At 44.0% G+C, this 14,233-nt stretch overlaps 1 protein-coding gene across 1 annotated transcript in view; it reads right to left on the bottom strand.

Annotated features, from left to right (window-relative positions):
- PPP1R3B (protein phosphatase 1 regulatory subunit 3B) overlaps positions 1–606 on the bottom strand; it is a 10,900-nt gene extending 10,294 nt beyond the window's left edge. The window contains exon 1 of the mRNA XM_018565584.1: positions 334–606. Coding sequence (XP_018421086.1) covers positions 334–368 — 35 coding nt within the window. The 5' untranslated portion in view covers positions 369–606. The remainder of the gene's footprint in view (positions 1–333) is intronic.
- Between the last annotated feature and the right edge of the window lie 13,627 nt (positions 607–14,233).

Here is a 14,233-nt window from a genome sequence, read left to right as displayed (position 1 = left end):
CTTTAAAAGGGAAAAAAATTAAGCCTTAAAGGGGGGGGGGGGGGTTTCTAGTTTCAGGGTATCCTCCACTTTAGTATTGACTTGGAGCTCCAGCAACCCCTTCCCCCTTCATGTATCAATGCCCATCTATTGGCTACTGATGCTTGCTTTTCAGGACTGGTGACAAAACAAATATGCCAGTCAAAGTAAACACTACACTTTACCGGATGAATTCTGAATTGGCTGATTAAAAGTAAACCTGAAATTTAGATAAAAATCTACACACATATATGACTGAAAGAAGAAGACTTAAGCTTGAAAAACCAAAGATAAAATCATGTATCCATCTATTACCTGGTTGCGTTCATCTGTGATGTAATCCAGGGCATTTAAACTTGCAGGAAAAGCCAAGTTAAACATGGAAAGAAGTGAAGGCAGGACGGGAAACAATATTTTTAAAAAGAAAAAAAGCGTAGTGGTCTTTTGTCTGTAAAGAGAAAAGCGGAAATTAACACCACGTATGCAGAAACACACCCCTTCTCTTGTGCATTGTAATGTGACCATTCTGTAGCAGCTTTCAGTTTCACATGAACTGTCACCACCACCTAGTGGGCACCAGGAATTTTCCATATACACCTCTCATTCAAACTCAGACTGCAAAATTATATTACAATATAAATACATAATTGTAAAAACTTTGAAACATTTCATATTTTACTATATTTACATGGTTGAGGGAGGCAGGACAGCATGTCATGTAAACTGGTGAGGGATATGTTTCTAAACTTACAAAGCAGTTTGAAGCTAGTTAAAAGATTTGCAAATGGATGGTAAACGTAAGCTGTACACACTCCCCTTATGGATGCAAAATACATTTTTACAAGGCCTAAAGAGGAGTAAGAAGATAAACTTTATAGAACGAGGACAAATCTAGAAAATAGCGTGGCATTCCTGATTCAGTCGCCACTAAATGGAGATTTGCTGCATCCCAAAACATGGGAATGACTGCAGGTTAAAAATAGCTTTTTATTAGGAGGAAAAAAAAGTTATCATGAGCCAATCTGCCAAAACATCTAATTTTCCTATATAAATTATCTAGAATTAGATGCTGTGCTATATAATTCTTCAATACACGTGTACATAAAACTTTTTACAGGACCACATTTTATTTGCAAGAGTATAAATATAGAAGCATATACATTTAAATCAACACTAACATTTAAGTATTCTAAATCACTGAGGAAAAATTATCAAAACTGGAGCAGACAAAATCTGGAGCAGTTGCCCATGGCAACCAATCAGCGTCTCTCTTCAGTTTGTTCACTTAAGACTTAAAAATGAAAGAAGAGCTGATTGGTTGCAATGCACAGCTGCTGCAGATTTTGATAAATCCTCCTCTGTATCCTAAACAACTGCTTTTTATTTCCAATATAAAATACTTGCTTTTCACTCACCTCATAGTTCTAGCCGACCTGTGACAATGAGACTGTCACAGGTCGGCTCCGTAGATAGGGAAGTGAGCAAACACATACCGGTGTTCGCTTACCTCTCTATCCTGTCACTGCTCTCTGCCGTGACAGGGGAGGGGCTGGATTCCCGCCTCCCAGCTCCGATCCTCCAGCGCTGACTGGCAGAACGGACGGGGAGGGTACAGCTGGCTCTGCCTCTAGATAGGCAGAGCCAGCTGTCACTCACGCAGCTGGGCGGATCCAGACATAATTGTCGGGATCCGCTTCAGCGTCTCAGTATACCGCAAACAGCGGCTCGCGGTATACTGCGGCGTCTCAGTATACCGCGAGCTAAGCTCGCGGTATACTGAGCCTAGGGTGACGGGAGGACGCTAGTTTAGGTCCTCCCGTTACCCTGAGGAGATCTATGGGGGGAAAGCCTTAACCCCATAGTTCTCCTTTAATGTTGTTAATAGCCACCATTTTTTTTAAGTTTTGCAAGGAGCAGAAAAGGATTAACATCCAAGGGTTTATTTTTGCTGTCTGTGTCCTTTTGGAGAGATTTCCCTTCTGAGGGGGGGGGGTGGTGCATTGAAGTCAATGGCACCACAGCCATGCCCCTCACCTGCAGTGCGATCGCCCGAACGAGTGGCACATTAGTGCCTGCGTTCCAGTCCTGTGCGTGCTGCAAAAATACTGCAAGCACTATTTTTTTGCATATTCGCACTGGACCAGGACGCAGGCATTAATGTGCCTGTGTTCCGTGTGCAGGCGATCGCACTCGAGGTGGGGGCGTATCTGTGGTGCCATTGACTTCAATGCACCACCACGCCCCCTCCCCCCCCCAAAAAAGTGAGCCAGCTGGGGTGCGTTCCAGAGGCCGGACGCGATGGAATGCACTCTTTTCGATGTGACTGGGCCATTAGGCTTTTTCCACACCCATGTCTGAACCACATCCACAAACTTAGTGCATTTCTGCCTCGTTCCGGTTCGTTTTTGTTTTAGCTTAAAAAAGGCTTTCAGGTGCAGTCCAGTGCATGCATTCAAGTTTATTCCAGACCAGAGACTATGAGACAAGCAGTATTTTTTGTGTGTGGACCAGAATGGATTGCACTGTTGTGAACAGAGCCCACAAATACCATTGGGTTGCTTTTTTGGTCCGGGAACAAACTATTATGGTCTGGACATGGTGCGAACAAGCCCTTAGGGCCGGTTCACACCACATAAGGCAGCGTTCTAGAGCTTTCGACCTCTGGAACGCAAGGCGGGCGGTTCCCTGCCTTTAGGGGCATGGCAGTGCATTGAAGTCAATGGCACTGCAGCCACACCCCCTACCCGCAGTGCGCTAACAAGCACTATTTTTGCAGATCGCATTGGACTGGAACGCAGGCACTGAGGTTCTGGCGATCACACTGCGGGCGTGGCTGCGGTGCCAATTACTTCAATGCACCGTCACGCCCGCGGAAAGCCGGCCGACTTGTGTTCCAGAGGCCGAACGCTCTGGAACGCAGTCTTTGTGGTGTGAACCGGCCCTTAGATTGCCACCATCTTCTCCCTTGCTTCTTCTGGATGTCTTCAGCTGTCTTGATAGGGCAGCTGGGGGATGAATGAACTCCTGCACACAGCTCATTCATTCTGGCACAAGGGTGCGCTGAGAATACACACCGAGCTGCACATGCACAGCGTACATTTTGAAGTAGATTGCGAACAGGCAAGCAAGATAGTTCTATTGTAGGAGATATAGCGTGTCTCATATAATAAAGTGTCTGCTCACAAATTATTTACTTCCACTTTAAGACAGTTGTTCCTGGAAGAGTCATCCCCTATAGCAGAATTTTCTCTCTATCCCTGTTCTAGTGACAACTGTAAGATTTCTGATTAGAGTCAGGGTTGAATCAAGATAGTGAGGACACTTGACATAGGCTCTAATCCCTCCTTTAGCCGACCATACACTGCTCCAATTTCGACTGCCGAATCGGCAGAAATGTAGGCCGTGGGTGGCCCAACTGGCAGCCGTTCTTCCCTGTTCAACAAAAGTGGACGAAAAAGGAGGTAGCCTTAAAAGGAGAACTATGAGGCGAGTGCTTTTCACTCACCTCATAGTTCTAGCCGACCTGTGACAAAGAGACTGTCACAGGTCGGGGCAGTAGATCGGGAGGTGAGCGGACACATATAGGCGTTCGCTCACTTCTCGATCCTGTCACATCTCTCTGCCGTGACAGGGGAAGGGCTGGATTCTCCTTGAACTTAATAATCGGCTAACTAATCGATTATGAAAATAATCGTTAGCTGCAGCTCTAGTTGTAGAGTGTATGGGCACCTTAAGAATCAGGTAGTTGATCCACGGTTTTATCGCTCCTAAGCCACCCGCTACAATATTAGCATTGTGGCCAGACAGTGCTGTATACATTGCTGCCAAATTTTACAGCATGTCACGTTTGGCAGGCGGTGCTGCAGCAACCAAAGAAGTGAAGTGAATGGGACGGAACCGCAATTGCATGCCAAACTTTGCGTGACGTTGTGGTACAATAGTTCAATGACCTCTCCCCCCTACCAAAAAAGAAAAGCCAAAACAGCATTTAGAACCAGCAGTATTGCCTCCTGAACACTGGATAGCCCACTGAAAAGCGATCCAATGCAGATCGCCTGCCACCCGTCTAAATGAGGCCTCAGGGCTAGTGCACACCTAGGCTCAATCCATGCAAAACACGGGGACAATGGGTCCCATAGACATCTCTACGCATTGAAAACCGCAAGGTTTTAAAAGCAAAGTCATGCAAACAAAATGCACGACAACCACACAAAAACAGCTCACCGGCTCGATCTCCTAGGTGTGAACCTGGCCTAAGGCCATATTCACACCATGGCGGCAGCGGTTCAGAAAGGACTTTCTTTAAATCGCATTTCAGCGCTGAAACGATCAGCGCGTTTCCATTGAAATCTATATGGAAACCACACTGATCAGTACAATAAAAGTAACTCTGGGAGCATTTTGGGTGGCAGGTATTTTGGATCCGCGTGCTTGCATGAACGGTCCCCATTGGAATGTATGGGGCGGTTCAGCGCGGGAAAAGAAATGCACGACCAAAGCGCCCTGGTGTGAACGGGGCCTTAATAACAGACAAACCCAGTTCTAAATAAAAGTACCCGAAATTAAAATATACATCCAAAGACAAACTCAGATCTATAGAAGATTAGACGTAATTGCCTACTTTAAATGACATAAACCCAGACCACATTGATGAATAACAAATCCAATCCACTTTAAATGACATAAAGGCCATTGTATAGAAAAGATGAATTCATAAAGTATAACAATTAAATGTAGAAGGGATCTTCATTGCAATCTCATGATTGCACGTTTAGACTATACCATCACCCAGAATAACCCAGCAGGTGGCCGATTAACCAACCGGCACGTAGCCGTCTCCCCGAACATGAAGCCCAGGTCCGGGGCTGACAAGACCAAGCACGCCTGTCCTCATTTAAGCCTTTGCTCGTACAAGAGGCGTGCTATACACACGCACGTTCCCAGCAGTAGTCCCTCTTCTGAGCTTGGCAGCCGTTCCCAACTCCATAGACAGACTATAATACGTCCACAGACCGCTGCACTTCACTCCAACCTCGTGAGACTCCCATAGCACTCGTTACTGGGGACAGACAACTCCCCCAGGCGAATGTAAAGCTCGTGCTCGCACCGTGTTAAGAGCCTACATATATTTACTGGCCATTCCCAGTGACTGTGCGTACCTGACGTAGGTATCCCCACTCAAAGCAGCAGACTATAGTCCAGTGGAGGTGAGACTAGAACAGGGTGGACGGGGCAGACTGCTGCAGTCGAGGGGAGTCCCCATCCCTTTCGCCTGGCGCCACACATCCGCTCACCTCCGGCAATACAGCCGACTCTCCGAGCGTAGAGCGCTCTCATTGTTAAAGAAGCCGGCGTTCCATCCCACTCGTCGCTTCACGTGAATCCAGCGAGTTAGCCAATCACAGATGATCAGTCGGTACACTCCAGCCAATGGGAAAAGAAAAGCGGCGCACTGGGTTCCACGTGAACGCCTGTCCTGTAGTGGTGCTAGGCTATAGAAAAGGGTACATAGAGGTACATATGTGAGTGTGTGGGGGATGGGTGCGATGTGACTGACTGATATAGACATGTGTCCCAGGTTCATCCAGGACAAGGATATGCTGCAAATGCCCGAATAACCGTTCTTAGTTACGTTATCATAATACGACCTTCAGACACGGGCGTCTTAAATGCAAAGTGTGGTGTTGCATTGAGTTAAGTTAGTGTAGGGTGATATTATTGTACAGTTAGGCTGCATGCACACGGAGGGGGGAATTTATCAAAACTGGAGCAGCTGTGCACGGCAACCAATCAGCTTCTCTCTTTCATTTTAAAATCTTAACTGAACAAACTGAAGAGAGAAGCTAATTGGCTGCCATGGGAAACTGCTCCAGATTTTGTCTGCTCCAGCTTTGATAAATTCCCCTCAGGGCTTTTAAATTCGTCTAGGCATTCCTGCGGCAAGGGCCTGCTAATTCTTGGAGCAGCAATCCAAGGTGGGTCTGTAAAGATGCGGCTTGCTGTGCCCATTCAAGTTAATGACAGCGGTGACATCTGTCCGCAAGTAAGCGTACATGGAGCAATTGATTGCAGTTCACGATATATGCTGGTTTCCAGAAGCGCATTTGTGAGGTCAGGTACTGATATTGGATGAGAAGGCCTGGCTCACAGTCTGTGCTCGAATTCATCCCAAAGGTGTTCTATCAGGTTGAGGTCAGGACTCTCCCAAAACTCACTCATCCATGTTTATATGGACCTTGCTTTGTACAGTGGTGCGCAGTCATGTTGGAACAGGAAGGAGCCATGACCCAAGCTGTTCCCACAAAGTTGGGACGATGAAAGCATCCAAAATGTCTTGGTATTCTGATGCCTTAAGAGTTCCATTCACTGGAACTAAGGGGCCGAGCCCAACCCCTGAAAAACTACCCCACACCATAATCCCCCCTCCACCAAACCTTACACTTGGCACAATGCAGTCAGGCAAGTACCGTTCTCCTGGCAACCACCCAACCCAGACACGTCCATCCGATTGCCAGACAGGGAAGCGTGATTCGTCACTCCAGAGAACAAGTCTCCACATCTCTAAAGTCCAGTGGCGGCGTGCTTTACACCACTGCATCCGACGCTTTGCATTGCACTTGGTGATGTAAGCGCTCTACGCACTGTTGTTGTGCCAATCTGAAGGCCACACGAGGTTTGGAGGTCTGTAGCCTACCACTTCGTGGGTAAGTTGCTGTTGTTCCCAGTTGCTTCCACTTTGTTATAATATCACTAACAGTTGACTGTGGAATATTTAGTAGCAGGGACATTTCACGGAACACCTGAATCCAATGATTTGGAGGGGTGTCCCAATTCTTTTGGCAATATAGTGTATCTCATAGGGTCATTACTAGTGATGAGTGAATCCAGAAAAATGTGATTCACCCGGAGTTCAGCAAGTTCATTAGAAAGTGCAGCAAATCTTTGCTGCCAGTTAAATCAAGCCCAGGTGAATTATGATGGTCAACTCTGGCCCCTTGTAGGGCTACTAGGAGAGCTTTTGTACAAAAAATGTGAGGGTAGCTGGGCACAGCCATTAGTGACCTGTGCCAATGCCATAAAATTAGACCTACAACAGAGAGAAGGTTCCTGCTGTACACTGTGTTATGAGACAGCAGGATTTTCAGGGACAGCCTCAGCATACTTTGGCAGCACGTATTTGTCTGATGAAGTGATATTACTTACTATATGTACCAGGACAGTCAGAACGCTAGATCATGGATTGACCCAAGAACCACTCTTAAAATCATCCCCTCTTACTTCCCTTTTTTGGTTATAACCTTTGCATGTAGGTTAGTATTATTGTACAAACTTATTTCTGGATATTGCTGGCACATAAATTAGGAGTTGTTTTGTTTGGATAATATTGGTAAATATATTTTTGGTATTATTACACATGATTTGGTTAGAGGAATTTGTATGGAAAATGAATATATATTTTAAAATGGATTGCACTTTTTTCTAGTAAGCTTCTTTTGACAAACCACCAACTGCAGTTATTGCATTTGATTTACACCGATCTGCCATAACATTATGACCATTCTAGGAGGGGATTTCAACATGACCCTTGAACCCCTTATAGACTCCTCGAGTGGTTCTTCTTCTCAGTCACGCGTAGCTCTGCGTCGTTTCAAAAAGGTGCTGTACTTGTACCAACTTTGCGACATTTGGCGCATTCACCATCCTTCGACTTCGTTCTATTTGCCCCTAATCTTAACCCATATAGGTTACTTTCTAGAGAAACATGGAGATTTGACCTCTTTTCCAATGACCAATATTGGCAATATTACCCTCTCGGATCACGTCCCGATCTTGGTAGACTTACATTTGCAGTCTTTGTTGCATCTAGACCGTCATTGGCGCCTCAGCGAAAGCCTTCTTCAAGACCTAGTGATTTTGGCAGACATTAAGTCACATTTGGACTTGTATTTTTCCTTGAATAATACACCGGGAACAGACCCTGTTGTAGTTTGGGTGGCTCACAAACCTTACATTAGAGGTGTGTTAATCAAGCATGGCGCTAGACACAAATGTTTTCGCAATGCTACTATCAATAACCTTCTCCAAAATATCCACACCATGGAACTGTCCCACAAACCCTCCCCTAGGGCAGAGGTAGGGGCCAAATTGGTGAAGGCCAGGGAGGAACTATAAAGGCTTTATTTTGGTAAAGCAAACGCTAGTCTAACTCGTTGCAGACGTACATTCTTTGAATATGGCAATAAGTGTAATAGGATTTTGGCGAATGCACTTTGTCAGCAACAGAGTAGGTCCTACATTCCTCATATTCTGAATCTAAAGGGGGGGCGGTAGTAACTCAGAAGGAGATTGTGAATACATTTAAAGATTACTACACAGACATATATAACCATCCCCAGGCTACACCTGTGCATGTTGGGTCCATAGATGTTAATCCATATACTGACTGATCCATATACCCCATTTTTTGTATTTTTTATTTATTTTATGTTACTTACATTGAAAAAACAATTTTTTTACACAACTTTATTGTTATCACATAGGGGGCTAACAATCCCCCTATGTAATAGCAAATATAATGCGACAGGTCCTTTTTATGGAGACATCAGGGATCTTTCAGACCCCTAATGTCACCTAGGTACCCCAAAGAGATCTGCTTCACCAGCTTCTTCTCCTGGCTCTAAGAGCCGTAGAATGTGCACAGTGACACATGTGATATAATAAACATTGTTTCTGGGACCTGTAATCGGAGGAGAGATCAGCGGCTAGGAGCTTGCTAATCTCCCTCCGATCAGTCAGGGGAGACCCACTGTGCCAGTGCCGGGCCCGCACAGGGGACAGCGAAGCCCGGGGAGGCCGGCGGCAGAGGGGGGGCACGCATTCCCCCGAAGCGTACAAGCAGTCTGGCACGTGTATAGCCGTGGAATTGCTTGTATCTAAACCAGTGGCGGACCTAATAACCAAAGGGCCCTGGTGCAAGATTTTAGAGACCGCCCCCCAGCGGTCTCTAATGTTGCAGTAGCGTGCTGGACTTACCTGAGACCCTGCAGACCCTGAGACCCTCCCACTTCTAATAACCATATATATTTAGAAGTTTGCAAACGTACCGTATTTATTGAAGATGCACGTAGGATGTACCTCCTCAATGAACTGACACAATTTCACTCAGCGCTGTGGATATGCACTGTTGTGCCACAACTCATGGAGCCTACTTTCTGAACTACAACTCAATGTCTGAGCAATGAAACATTGTCATTGCTTGCTGGAAGCAATTCATGATGGGATGTATAGTCTTGAGAAATCAAGATTGCATCACATCAAGCAGCAGGGAAAGAGATGCAAAGTGATGGACAGATAGAAGGCAGCAGTCACTACATAAAAGGGATTTTTTTTCAAGTAAGCTTGGATTGCATTATCAAAAACAAGTATATTATGTATTCATATTACAATGCTGGGAGCAAATACTATCCTGTTATAACAGGACAGTATATGCTGGGACTTTACAACTCCTTTAATGCTAGTGACAGATTGAAACATTTTTAGATTGTAAGCCCTCACGGGCAGGGCCCTCCTTACCATCTTGTCTTGAATTGTATTGTGATTGTAATGTCTTCCTTAAGGTGCCCATACACTGCTCGATGCTCGTACGAGAATCGCGGGAAATCCCGCGATCGTACGAGAATCGAGCAGTGTGAACGGAGACGTGCGACCGTTTCTACTGTACGGTCGCACTTCTTTTGTCTAAGGAGCACGCTAGAAAACCAACCGAGAATCGTACGATTTTCGGCTGGTTTGAACGGTGCTCGGGAGACAAATGCCGAACGGGCCGGTGTGCGCACGCCCGTTCAGCATTGCGGTCATCGGAAGCCCGCCCCTGCGATGATCGAGGGTACGATCTGCCTGTCCAAGATGGGCAGATTGTACGTTTTTTTAATCACTTTACAACCATCGCAAGACTAAGGTCTTGCGATGGTTGTACAGTGTATGGCCACCTTTATATTGTAAAGCACTGCGCAAACTGTTGGCGCTGTATAAATCCTGTATAATAATAATAACATGTTGCATGCCATTTTTGTTATTTTGCGCATAGTTCCACTTTTATTGTAAAACTTTATATTTGTAGGAAAACAATGAAACTGGCTGTGAGAGGTATACCTTCCCAAAAATGTTCAACACCATTTGTTTTGGAGGAAAGGTATAGGTGTACGTTTAATAAACCGTGATAAAACTAGCTTTATCACGAGTTAACTTTACTCAGCAGATCTCTTTGTTTTTCTCGGCTGCACAGAGGCTGTTTAATAACCTGCGAAAAGAAAACTTATCACACGAAACAGCTGTGAAAGGCTGAGATAAGTCGTCAGGGTGATCAGTAGAGAAAGCAATGCGGGGAATGTATTCTGAGCTGCACAATTACATCCTTTGTGATAATCTACAATCCTTCTGACAGGATCATAGTTTACTCTGCCAAACCACCCAATAACAATATTAAAAAGCACCTCTATAGCATAGTATCATAAATGGCGGACCATGGTGGCAAAATGGTCTTACAGACTGTTATGTGTGGAGTGCAATGTTCACTGCATCTGCATGTAAAACATGCTCCCCAGACATCCTTCAAGCTTAATTTGGTGGGCCTGTTTCTGAGGGAGACTGAGCCTTCAACAACAAGCCCTAAGGTCACATGACCTTTCTGAACTTTACCTCACACTACACAGATACAGTGAGGGGACTTGAAACTGTCACTCTCATGAGGAAAGGGTGGCATTAAGACAGACTTCCCTCCTTTTCCCTCTCAAGGCTGTGACACACTGCAGGCGAAGCGAAAAAATCGCAACATTCCATTTCGCACCGCAGCTTGTCTACACTGTAGTTTGTCCTGGCACAGCGCATATTACAAGCGATTGGGCATCTCTACAGACATCTGAACGCTTGTATGTAAATAGCCATCGCTGGCTGTTTACATTCAAAGCCGATTTCCCGTTCGTGCGCGCCGCCTAGCGGCGGGCACGAGCAGGGCAGGTTAGGACGTTTAAAGTGCCAACCATTGCTACTGGCATAAATGTCCCAAAATGTCAGAAATCCAGAAGAGGAGTATCTATGCTTTATTTTAACTGTTCCTGAAGGTTCCTAAAGTTCCTGTATCTTTGCTCAGTGCTTCTTGAGAAAAAGGCCTTTATCACCAGGTCTGACAGGGTGCTAAATCTAGTGGACTTTTCACAATACTTATCCAGTGATAAAGCTGTTCTCTACTTTTCTCCCTTTATTAAACAGGTACATTCCCATTACTTTCTGTGTACTTATCACCAGGATGAGAAGAGGTGAGATATTTCAGTTCCTACCTGACTTATCACGGGTTATTAAACACCATTTTCTAGACTTTTCACTTTGCTAAGGTGAGAAAAGCCTTCTCACTACTTATCACACTCTTTCACAGTTTATTAAACGTACACCATAGTGTTTTTCTTCTCCAGTTAGCAATACTGGATACAGGGTGAAGTACAATTTCTCAATATTTATGTGAGAAAATAAACCACTACTATTGTATAACATGGCTAGACTATTATCACTTTATTTGTAGCAGTTGCTCTTTGGCAGACATTCTGTCCAAATATTGCATGTATATGTTATGCAATGATGTTCTGGCTTAATAATTAATGAAACATATGAAGATCAGGTGTTCAGCTGTTTAGCACAGGTAATTTAGACAGGATGTAACAAGCTGGCGAAGTCTGCAGCAGTACTCATTAAACTCTTTGCTTTCTGCCACGGGAGAGTCATTATGAGCAGGCCAGGATATATGATATATACCCATATCATGATCAAAAGATCAGGTCTGCTTACATTGCAGGAACACTTCCCTCTGGAAACTTTTCCATCCAGGCTAGAAGGAACTCTATGTTATGGATCTCTAAGCTTACCCACTCTGCAGACTTTCTAAACAGCTACAGAAGTATGTAGATGTGGCAATAGGAATCCTGTACCTTTCAATGTGTCAGTAAACCCAAGGGTCATATTTCAATAGTGTAGTGTAGTGGGCCATGTCACTAACCAAATGCAAAAACTCAATACTTTGCTGATGACAAAGCCATGTAGTGGAATACAGTATTTACAAGGTGTCTATAGATCACAGCCTGACCTTGATGTACTTGTTGAGTGAGTAACGGCATGCCATGAGGTTTAATGTTGACAAATATGAAGTTTTGCATTTGTGGGCTACATGTACAGTATGTATATATACCTACCAACGGCCCTCATTTGAAATCAAATCCCTGTGTCCCTCTTTCCTACTCAGTTGTCCCTGTTTTTTGGGTTGATGTACAGATGTACAGGGTTTGCAAAACTGAGTAAGCCAAAGATGGGTCCCTTAGTAGGTCATACGGCTTAATTTAATAACAGCATGCAATTTCATTCTGCAGCCTCTAGTACACGCAATATATTTTCTTGTATTAAAAGTGCCATTGCCTCAAAAAAGAGAGTCATCACATTGTCTCTATACAATGTATAGTATAGTAACATATCATCTTGAATGCAAAATTTAGGTTTGGGCACCAGTTTACAAAGAATGCTGGGGACATGGAAAGAGTTCAGAGAAGACAGCTAAATGAATACAGAGTATGGAGGTCTTCAGCTATGCAGAAACATTAAGGCCCCGTTCACATTGAGCGGTTCGCAAATCGCGCGTTTGTCACGCAAATGCTTGCATTGAGCAAGCTTGAATCGCGGCAAAATCCGCTCCAAAAAGGGTCCTGCTGTAGCGACACACGACCCGCGACAGCAGGACCCTTTGCCCCATTGCCAAGCATTGGAGCGCGATATCGCGCGGTGAATAGCCGCGATATCGTGGGAATTGCCGTGCGATAAATCGCTCAATGTGAACGGGGCCTAACTGAGATAAATTTATTTATCCTTTTCAAAAAACAGTTGAGTGGGGGATGTCATTACCTTGTATAAATATATACAGTAAATGGCTCATATGGTAATATAGTATATAACATGGTCCAGCAAGCATGGGCAGGGATGTTATATCTCCTTACAGCACACTGGGTAAATATGCTGGTAGCTGGGAAGGATACAGAATAGAGAACACCCCTGAGGCTGGTGATGCCATCCTATTGCTCGCACATTGGTGTACGTGACAATTGTGCCCAAGCAGTTCCAACTATGTGCATCAGGGGCCCAAAGTCTCTGCCACATGCCCCATCAAATTACAATCAGCGATAGCAAGCTGCAGCTTGCTTTGTGAGGGCCTTCAGCACAGCAGGGGTTTTGTTAGAGAAAGATAACTCTGCCTATCCCCTGACAATGTGAACTGGCTGGCTTACTTTCCTAAAATGGTACCAGTCCTAGATCACCAATGATTACCAAACCCCTGCAGCTAAAGCGACCAACTAAATTTTTATCCAGCCACTGCAAACATTTTTATCTTTGCTGCAGGGTAAATCATGTTCTGTGTCTCCAAGTTTTTTTTGTCAGATATTTTTTATTAAGGCCACAATTTATCACAAACAAAATAATAAGAAAAAAATAAAAACCAAATACAAAATTACGTAACAAAAAACAATACAAACCATTATACAAAACATAACATAATGGTATAGGTGATTTTGTTAAATAAACATTCCTCTTTTTACACAAAACATGATATTATATAAATACCTTAAAACTAGAGGTGCACCGAAAATCAAATTTTTTAAAAACAAAACAAATCCGAAAATTAAAAAAAATGTTAGTCCGAAACCAATTTTTTTCTAAACATCTTGATATTTTTTTTAAATATTTTATTTTTCTAACCTTTTACATTTTTTGTTTTATTTATTTTTATTAAATATTTCTATTAAATATTTCTACTAACAAGTCAGAACAACTCCGGAGATCTTCTTAAAAATAGCAGTATATTTTCATAAAGGATGTATGTTAGAGCATTTTAGATAATTATTACACTTAAATAAATGGGGACAGGTTAATTTTTATTTTCTATAGATTGAAGACACATCTCTCTTAAACCTATAAATGACCCCTGTACGTTTAGGAGATATGCCTGTTTTCTCCCCCATCTCTCTCATGCCCTTATTTCTTTCCACTATCTTCATATGCCCCCTGGACTCTCCCATCACCACGGTCCCCCCTGTACCTCTCCCCCAACTCCAACACCCCTTCTATCACATATTTCCTGCATCTCCCATCACCTTTCCCCAGCCCTTTCAAATCATGGTCCCTT

Source organism: Nanorana parkeri, unplaced genomic scaffold, assembly GCF_000935625.1.
Source record: "Nanorana parkeri isolate BGI_ZX_2015 unplaced genomic scaffold, ASM93562v1 scaffold863, whole genome shotgun sequence".
Lineage (NCBI taxonomy): Eukaryota > Metazoa > Chordata > Amphibia > Anura > Dicroglossidae > Nanorana > Nanorana parkeri.
Note: the sequence above shows the minus strand (reverse complement) of the source record. Positions and strands in the feature narration are given on the sequence as shown.